Below are 9,352 nucleotides of genomic sequence, written 5' to 3' on the forward strand. Positions count from 1 at the left end.
AGCGACGGAAAATTTTTAGGTGTACCGGGTACACCAAATTTTTTTGGTGTACCCTCACTCATTAAATTTTTTTTGGTGTACAAAAAGTGAGGGTGCACCAAATTTTTTTGGTGTACCCTCACCATTATGAGTGAGGGTACACCAAAAAAATTTGGTGTGCCGGGTACACCGAAAAATTGCTCGTCAGCGACAGGTTGTGTGGGGTTGAAATGCGCATTGCTGTGTGCTTAAGAGCAAAACGGCGGCGTTTGTGCGTTTAATTGACGTCGAAGCACGTTTCGCGGGAGCCGGCGGTGACGTGTCAAATGAGGAGGCGTGGGCCCGAAACTTTGGTGGCGGCCGATGCCAGATATTTCGGATAATGACTCATTTCGTCGGCGATTTCGGACACGTAGACTTTTTGCTCCGGGGCAAGGACTAACGTTGGGACGAGACGAGGTTCATGAAACGTTGACGTTTCCTTGCGGAGAAAGCTTTGGACAATGAGTTGTTAAGACTAAATAATTAAGATTTATTTATCCAACCGCACCCACCTACTCGGAAGAGCGAAGTCAAGTCACAATTATGCCTCAGAGAAAATCGTTGTGTTGGATTTCTGTGGTTGATTGATAAAACTAAAGTCAATCAACAGTCCACGATTGTTTTTAATTCATTAAGATATATTTTTAATCGAGCTTGATTAATCAAGTTTAACAGGCAGTCATGTATTGTCTTGGATGCAATTCATAGATCAAAGTAAAACTAATATTGTAATATTTTTCAATTAATGGTTTCGAGTTGTTTTCTTACATTTAGACATAGCGACGTATCCAGAATTTTGATTTCGGAGTCTAAATGTAAAAGGTTATAAAAAAATGGATGAAAATAACATTGAGAAATTAAACAACAACATTCTTCATTCATAAATCATGGTAAAGCACAAGCAACTTTGACGAGAGAGATTTATCTACTCCCATACATCATCTTATCATTTCAAACTAATAACGCAGTGTCATTTAGAGAAATAAACATAATGTTATTTGTTTATAATGCCACGTGGACGTATTAAGAGATAAGTTAAATCCGTCTTAACTACAAGGGGTGGATTAGTCCAACGTTTAGTTACTTTCTCTTCAACCACTGCATTTCAAGTTCAAACACATTGTAAATTAGTATATACTATCGTTTTCCTTAATAAAATTTCCGTTTCCAACTTTGACACTGCCGGAATTATGATAAGCTCTATTTGTTCACAAACATCAAACCAAATTCAATTCAATTCCAGAACTCGGAAACCAACCTCACCAAATCAAACAAGAAAAAGTCGCAAATTAAACCAATGAGCACATAGTTAACTAAAAGGCAGGAGTTGGAGCCGCCGCTGGGCGCTTCTCGTCTCCCTGTTGCCGTCGTCTGATTTGGGTCCAGAAACAAAAGAAAAGAAAACTGGTGAGATCTGATCCTTCACATGCTTAGATCTCTCTCATCCGCAGGACCACACCTCCGTGACGTTCCTCTGAGTTCTCGTTCCTCAGCATCCGCGGCCTCCTCAACTACCTCCGATCGGTCGCCGAGTCCGATTCCACCATCAACCTCTTCTCTCTGAGTTTCAAGTTTGTTCAGAGATCTGCTCCACCGCGGCTTCCGAGTCAGATTCCACCATCAACCTCTTCTCTCCTCGAGCTTCAAGGTTGTTCAGAGATCTGCTCCACCGCGGCTTCCGTTAATTCCGCCGTCAGAGATCTGCTTCGTACTGATACTGCCGTGAGTGACTTCTGTGGTGGCTAATCTTGGCCCTAATTTTATTTTCTCTGCTCCTGGTCTACCGGGTAGCAGAGAAAAACCTGAATCGATTGGTATGAAACGAATTCGTACCGACAACCAGCTTGAGCGAGAGGTGTCCACGATGGATCCTGCGACCAACTCTCCTCTGGAACCACTCCCAAAAATGGACTTCAAGGCCAAATTGATGGGTCTTGTAGATGCTAACCCACAGATGGAAGGGATTCCAGGTGAGGAGACTGACCAATTTAAAATTGGAGATGGGGATTTTGAAACCTATGAGGAAACACTTGGACCTTGCATAAAGTTCACTGATTCAGTCAAGTCTCGACTTCTTCGTCTATGGCGAAATGCCATTATTATCAAGATCATGGGTAAGTCTTATACTCACAATTTCGTCTTTGGCCGTTTACAACAATGGTGGAGCATGCTCCAAGGGTGTTTCTCGCTAATCGACTTGGAAAATAACTTCTTTATTGTGAAATTTGTTCTAGAAAGTGATATGAAGAATATTTTGTGTGGAGGACCTTGGATTATTGCAGGACAATATTTGGTTATGCAAAAATGGAGAGCTGGGTTTGACCCTCATAGTGAGTCGATCAACCGTATGGCTGTCTGGGTGAGAATTGTTGGGCTACACGTTGAGTGGTTCAATCCGGAAGCCATGAAAAGAATTGGGGACCTCATTGGCACAACTCTTCGTGTTGATGCGCACACTGCCTCCCAAGTTAGAGGTAAATATGCTAGAGTTTGTGTTGAATTGGACTTAACAAAGTCCCTAATTGCTAATGTCAAAGTTGAAAACTGTTGGTATGTTGTGGAGTATGAGGGTTTTCACCTTGTTTGTTTCAACTGTGGCTGCTATGGTCATCGTCGTGAACAGTGTCCTTCTCTGATTAGGAAACAAGCTACAACTCCTGTTCCAGATGCAGAGACCATCCAACCTATGAATGAGGGGTCAGTTCAAGACCAAGTTATGAGCTCAAATGGTGGTAAATTAGATAAGAGTTGCCCTACTGAGGCTGGGAAGGATATGAAGATTCATGATTCTCCCTTGATTGGGCCATGGAGTATTGTGACATATAATCGTCGGACCAAGCCAACCAATAATTATGAGTTGGGCCAAAATGCCAGGAAGTTGAGTAATTCTGGCTCAAGATTCTGTCCTCTACATTTAGAGGATGTTGATCCGAATACTATTGATAAAGCTAAGTCTGTACATGGCAAGGAACATACACTGGAGAATACCATGGGATTTGAAAAGAAGAAACAAAAAAGAGGCAGACCTAGGAAGGCTCTAGGGGACAGCTCTAACAAGGAGAAGGGAGGCTCTAGTGGTTTTAGTATGGGGGCGGCTAGTGACAAATTAAATCTTGGAAACACCTTGTCCCTGCAGCCAAAATCCTATCTGAGGAAAACCAATGCCAAGTCTAAGATTGTCACAAATTCTTCCAACGGCGTCCAAGTTGATGGCATGGACATTCAAGAAAGTGAGTTGGGGGGCTTTAATTTTAATGTTGCTGATCCTCAAGCTGCTAATGACGCAGCAGACAGAAGTACTCAAATTTATGGGCATGAACCGCCGGATATTGATAAAAATGTTACGGATATGTCAGTTGAGAATTTGCTGGAGAATGGAAGACATGTTAATGATGGCCTTGTGTCTGTAGAGAAAGATAGGCTTCAAGAAGCCATGATCGATGTTCAAACTGGTGTGGTGGGTGCCACCTCTACTCTGGTAGAGGCGCCAATATCCTCATCTTGATTGGGTCCATACCTCAGGTATTCCATATCCTTACTGATTTTATAATGATTATGGTCTGGAATGTAAGAGGTGCTGGAGGGAAACCTTTCTCTGTTACTGCTAAAGATCTCGTCAGATTGAACAAAGTGAATATTTTTGCTATCTTGGAACCCAGGATCAGTGGTGAGAGGGCAATTGAAGTCATAAAAGGTTTGGGTTTTTCAAATTATTATGTTGTTGATGCCAATGGTTTCTCTGGTGGTGTTTGGCTTTTATGGAATAATGAGGTTGTGAATCTGACTGTTGTGGCTTGCTCCTCCCAAACAATCACTGCTGTTGTAATGGATGGCCAGATTCAGTGGATGCTAACGGTGGTGTATGCCTCCCCTTGCCCCCGGGTGAGGAGCCACTTATGGCCTTATCTTGATGGTGTTTCGGCAGCTTCTAAATTGCCTTGGCTTATTGCAGGTGATTTCAATGAATTGATTCATAGTTCAGAGAAAAAGGGGGGTAGGCCTGTTAATAAAAATAGTGGTCTTGGTAATTGGAGCTCTAGGAATAGCTTGGTGGACCTTGGGTTCATTGGTGCTAAATTTACTTGGAGCAAGAAAAATGAGCATGGTGAAATCGTCTGGGAAAGACTTGATAGAGGCCTTTGCAACATAGCTTGGAGACACATCTTCTCTGAGGCATATGTTAGACATCTTGCCAAAGTGAAATCTGATCATTGCCCCTTGCTTATTGGCCTTCATTCCAAACATATTCCTAACCCTGTTTTGAAAGCTTTCAGATTCCAAGCTATGTGGATGCTTCACCCGGATTTTGAACCTTTTGTTAATGATACTTGGAGTAGTGCTCAAGGTGATGCTAGGTGTAAAACTATCATTCTTTCTTCTGAGCTTCAAAGTTGGAATCACAATGTCTTTGGATGTATTTTTCAAAAGAAAAGAAGGCTTTTAGCTCGTATATGCGGAATCCAAAAGGCTCTTTGCATTTGTCATGTGCCGTATCGGTTTGATTTAGAAAAACAGCTCACCAATGAGTATAGTACTATCCTTGAGCAAGAAGAACTCTTTTGGCTTCAAAAATCAAGAAATACTTGGCTTAGGGAGGGAGATAAAAATACCAAGTTCTTCCACCTCTCTGCGGTGGTGCGAAGAAGGAAAAATAAACTTGAAGGCCTCAATAATTCTGAAGGAGTTTGGACTGATGATAAAGAGGCTTTAAAGTCAATTGTTGTCAACTATTTCAAAGATCTTTTCTCCTTTCGCATAACGACGACAACTATGGAGAATCTGCCTCACCTGTTCCCGTGTCTTATTGGTGAAGATTTACTTGTCCTAAATGGGGATGTCACCGATGATGAGATTAAAGCCTGTATGTTTGCTATTGGTGGGCTTAAGGCACCTGGACCTGATGGTATCCCTGCTAGATTCTATCAAAAATTTTGGCATCTTTGTGGCAAGGATGTTTGTGATATGGTTAAGGTTTGTTTCAATACAACTCAACTCCCTGACAACATTAATAACACATTCATCTCGTTGATTCCTAAGGTTGATAACCCTACAAGCATGACACAGTTGAGGCCTATCAGTCTGTGTTCTACGCTCTACAAGGTCATCTCTAAAATTTTGGTGGGTAAATTGAGGCCGTTTCTCCATAAACTTGTTAGCCCTACTCAAGTGAGCTTCGTCCCGGGTAGGCAAATTATTGATAATGTCATTGTTGCTCAAGAAATCCTCCATAAGTACAGAAACACCAAAGGTAAAAAAGGGTTCATTGCTTGGAAAATTGACCTTTCCAAAGCTTATGATCGTCTTCAGTGGAGTTTTATTAGAGAAGTTCTATGGGAGATTGGGCTAAGAGGGAAAATTTTGGAACTCATCATGCAATGCGTTACCACAGTCAATTACCAAACTATTGTTAATGGTGAGCTCACTGATTCTTTCTCCCCTCAATGTGGAATCAGACAGGGAGATCCCCTTTCTCCCTATTTATTTGTGCTTTGCATGGAAAAACTATCTCATATCATTAATGGATGCATCACTACTAAGAAATGGAAGCCAGTTAAGCTATCTAGCAATGGGCCTCCTGTCTCTCATCTCTTTTTTGCAGATGATCTTATTTTGTTTGCGGAAGCCTCCTCAACTCAAGCCAGATTACTGAAGGATTGTCTTGATATCTTTTGTGCCGTGTCTAGTCAGCAGGTGAATTTTGATAAATCATGTATCTACTGCTCTCCTAATATCTCTCGAAGTAAGGCTATTGAAATTGCCAACATCTGTGGTTCTCCTCTCACTTCTGATCTAGGACACTACTTGGGTGTTCTGTTACTGCATTCTAGAGTCAATAAAGAGACGTATGGAAACATTGTGGAAAAAGTTCAACGACGTCTCTCTGCGTGGAAGAGCAATACTCTCTCTATGGCAGGTAGGCTTGTCTACCTACAATCAGTTGCCTCAGCTATTCCAATCTACTCAATGCAATCTACTCGCCTCCCAGTTTCCATATGTGATAAAATTGATAAGTTGAACAGGAATTTCTTATGGGGTCACACTGAGGATAATTCCAAGATTCACCTTGTTAAGTGGGAGACAGTTTCCACGCCTAAATTTATGGGTGGTTTAGGCTTGAAAGATACTCATTTTATGAACCAAGCCCTCCTTGCTAAAACTGGTTGGAAACTTATGCAAAGAGACCCGGGCCTCTGGGCACAAGTTTTGAAGGGAAAATATCTCAAACACTACGACATGGTGGGTGCTTGCTCTGCTAAGTTCACTAATTGTTCTCATACTTGGCGTGGAATTCTCTTTGGTGCCCAAATCCTTCCTAATGGTATGAGATGGAGAGTCGGAACTGGAAGCCAAATTCATTTTTGGAAAGACAACTGGCTTGAGAGTGGCGTTCTCGAAAATTTTGCTACCATCCCTCTTTCAGCTGACATGCTTGAATGGACTGTTGAGGACTTCCTTACTGATGATGGTTGGAATGTAGATTTGTTATATTCCTGCCTTCCTCCTGATATTGTGGAACATATTTTCAGTTTACATGTTGGAATTGCGAATCATAGGGATGATAAGGTAATCTGGAGCCTCACCAATTCTGGAACCTTCTCCGTGAAAACTGCTTATCTCTCTCTCTTTGGCGATGATGATATCATTCCTTGGAAATGGAATTTCATTTGGAAACTCAAGCTCCCACCCAAATTAGTGACTTTTCTTTGGACTATTGGTCATGGGAAAATTCTCACCAATGTGCAGAGAGCTAGAAGAGGTTTTACTAATAACCCGTGTTGTCCAATCTGCCCTAATATTGAGGAATCAATGGATCATATTTTCAGGTCTTGTAGGCATTCCCCTTCCTTTTGGAATGGTGTTGGAATCCCTTCTGAAGTTGCCCATTCCTTTGCTCTTGATTTCCAGAGTTGGATGGCCATAAACCTTAGGACACACTGTTCTACCATTCATGGTTTACCCTGGAATCTAATCTTTGCTTCAACTCTCTGGTATTGCTGGAAAGGGAGGAACAATCTTGTCTTCAATGATGGTCAACAACCGCCTGTCTCACCCCAGAAGTTCATTTTTCAATTTGCAAGGGATTGGTATGATGCCAACAAGTGTTCTTCTAGTAAGCCTCCTAGACAAATCATCTCAATTCATTGGATCCACCCGCCAATTGGTAGATATAAAATCAATACAGATGGGAGTTGTAAGGACCCATTTAGGCACATAAGTGCTGGAGGTTTGATTCGCAATTCTGAAGGGGATTGGATTAAGGGATTTGCTGCTAATTTGGGCAGAGGAACCATCATGGAAGCTGAGCTTTGGGGTGTTTTCATGGGCCTTTCTATAGCTTGGGATGAGGGATGCAGGGATGTAATCCTTGAATGTGATTCCTGGGATGCTGTTATTTTGATCCAAAAACCTATTCTGGATTCGCACCCGCTCTACAACCTCATTATTGACTGCAAAGAAGCCATCGGAAAAAATTGGAGATGTGAAGTCACTCATATCTATAGAGAAATGAATGTCTCAGCTGATCATATGGCTGACTTGGGTCATGGGCTATCTCTTGGCCTTCATCTTTTTGTTTCTCCTCCTACCACTGCTAATAATTGTCTAGTTTCTGACTTTATTGGCAGGGCCCTCCCTAGGGCTGTTCTTGCCTGATTTTTTTCTATTTTGCTTGCCGGGCTTTGCCTCCCTTGTACCAAAAAAAAAAAAAATAAACTTAACTCAATTAGTTCTAATTAATTAAGCAGCTGATTTCTTTTCAATGAGCTTCTCTATCAAATCAGCTGCCTCTTGGACCGTGCTTATGTTCTCAGAACTCTCCTCCTCAACGCTAATATCAAACTCTTCCTCCAAATTCATCACTATCTCCACCTGTAACAAATCATCCAAATTAGTTCTTCGAATAAAGTATCAATATACTGGCGATATTCTTGAAACTTGATAGCGCTATTTGAGAACTTTGCTATGTTAATATGCATATAGAACATGAATTTGATAAATTTGGATAAGGAAATTGGACATACAGTGTCGAGAGAGTCGGCACCAAGTAATGCAAACTTGGAGTCGGGGGAGACTTCAGACTCCGGAGGCAAAGCCAGCTGCTCCCTCACAATCTCCACAACCTTTTGCATTGTCTCCGACTTGGCCTGTCCGTTTATGTGGTTTTAATATAACTTGTTACTCTCAAATTCGCAAGTAATCTTGCCTTGCAACCGATTTTAAACGAGAGAAATAGACAAATATTAATATACAACTGAGGATAATTGTCAATTTTTTGAGACACAATAACTTGTCAAGTTTGAGAAACTTACAGCGCAACAAATTTGGAGACAAGAGATCCTGAAAGATGAGAAGCCATTCTTGGCCCATCCATTAGAAACGAACTTTAAACTTGAACTTGTCCTTGTTACGTACATTATTAGTTCACAAGCAGATATTGCCTCATGTATTTTCACTTTTCAGCACATTTTATTGGTCTCAAAAACCATCCATTAGGCACATAATTCAAGAAATAATTCAGCACATTTTATCTGAGAGGCAGTACGACAACTTAGATGCAAGATTTTCTCTAAAACAGACCCAAAATTTTGAAGAGAATCCAAGTGAACAAAACGTTGACTTGAGTACACAAACTTTGGTATTAGTAGTACTAGGAGACCAAATGAGACCAAAATTATTGAAGACTTCAATGGGACAAGTTCATCGTCACTGTGGCATCTCGAGTAGTCAACGTAGACTTGTATTAGTGGTTTGGGACACTATAGTGATAGTGAAGACGTTCTATGAAAGTCTCCCTCAAAATTAATAGCAAGAAAGGTGAAACTAAGCGAAACCCTGGTACCTGGCTAGTCTTGATTGGTTGGTTTTGAAAGGTTGGAACCTGCAGAGAGAAGTTGCTGAAGCAGAAGCCATTGGAGCTCACAAAATCGAAACACAAAAACTTGGTTACTTGAAACAGAGATATGGTGAAAGTCAGCTAAATTATCCTATTGGAGCAGAGCCCTATCTATTACTTACGTGGCAGATACTCGGACATCATGGTGGGTTCCCAAAAGCCAGGTACTAGTTGCCACATGGGACAAATTAACGGAATTGGATCCTCTTCGAGCCTCGGGATCCTCTTAACCCACTAACATGGGTCGTTGGATTTTGATCTAACAGCTATAATTATTATAACTTTTAAAGAGGCTCCTCTGTTTGTAGTTATTGAATCAAAATCCAACGGCTTGTATTATTGGATTAGGAGGATTCCAAGTATTTGCCTCGGAGAGGATCCAATTCCCAAATTAACGACTAGGCATCCAGCACTAGTTAATCCTTTTAGTTCTTTTTT

The 9,352-nt window shown here is 41.3% G+C and overlaps 2 protein-coding genes across 2 annotated transcripts; one reads left to right on the plus strand and one right to left on the minus strand.

Moving 5' to 3' along the window:
* Positions 1 to 3,576: 3,576 nt before the first annotated feature.
* LOC125469371 lies at positions 3,577 to 7,674 on the plus strand. Its single transcript, XM_048566618.1, has one exon. The coding sequence runs from the start codon at positions 3,577 to 3,579 to the stop codon at positions 7,672 to 7,674; it is 4,098 nt and encodes a 1,365-aa protein (XP_048422575.1).
* A 56-nt stretch (positions 7,675 to 7,730) lies between these two features.
* LOC103929970 (acyl carrier protein 1, chloroplastic-like) lies at positions 7,731 to 8,978 on the minus strand. The gene is made up of 2 exons (XM_048566758.1): positions 8,043 to 8,978; positions 7,731 to 7,890 (listed from the first exon to the last, which is right to left on the minus strand). The coding sequence occupies exons 1-2, from the start codon at positions 8,148 to 8,150 to the stop codon at positions 7,759 to 7,761; spliced, it is 240 nt and encodes a 79-aa protein (XP_048422715.1). The 5' UTR covers positions 8,151 to 8,978; the 3' UTR covers positions 7,731 to 7,758.
* Positions 8,979 to 9,352: the final 374 nt, after the last annotated feature.

Source organism: the organism of the source record quoted next, unplaced genomic scaffold (genome assembly GCF_019419815.1).
Source record: "Pyrus x bretschneideri cultivar Hongxiangsu unplaced genomic scaffold, Pyrus_bretschneideri_v1 Contig42, whole genome shotgun sequence".
Taxonomy (NCBI): domain Eukaryota; kingdom Viridiplantae; phylum Streptophyta; class Magnoliopsida; order Rosales; family Rosaceae; genus Pyrus; species Pyrus x bretschneideri.

Excerpts from the sequence above, each read along its gene's own strand:
- LOC125469371 (XM_048566618.1), top strand. The coding sequence starts at position 3,577 with ATGGTCTGGAATGTAAGAGGTGCTGGAGGGAAACCTTTCTCTGTTACT.
- LOC103929970 (XM_048566758.1), bottom strand. The coding sequence starts at position 8,150 with ATGCAAAAGGTTGTGGAGATTGTGAGGGAGCAGCTGGCTTTGCCTCCG. Across the intron at positions 7,891-8,042 it reads GTGCCGACTCTCTCGACACT|GTGGAGATAGTGATGAATTT; the intron begins GTATGTCCAATT and ends GATTTGTTACAG.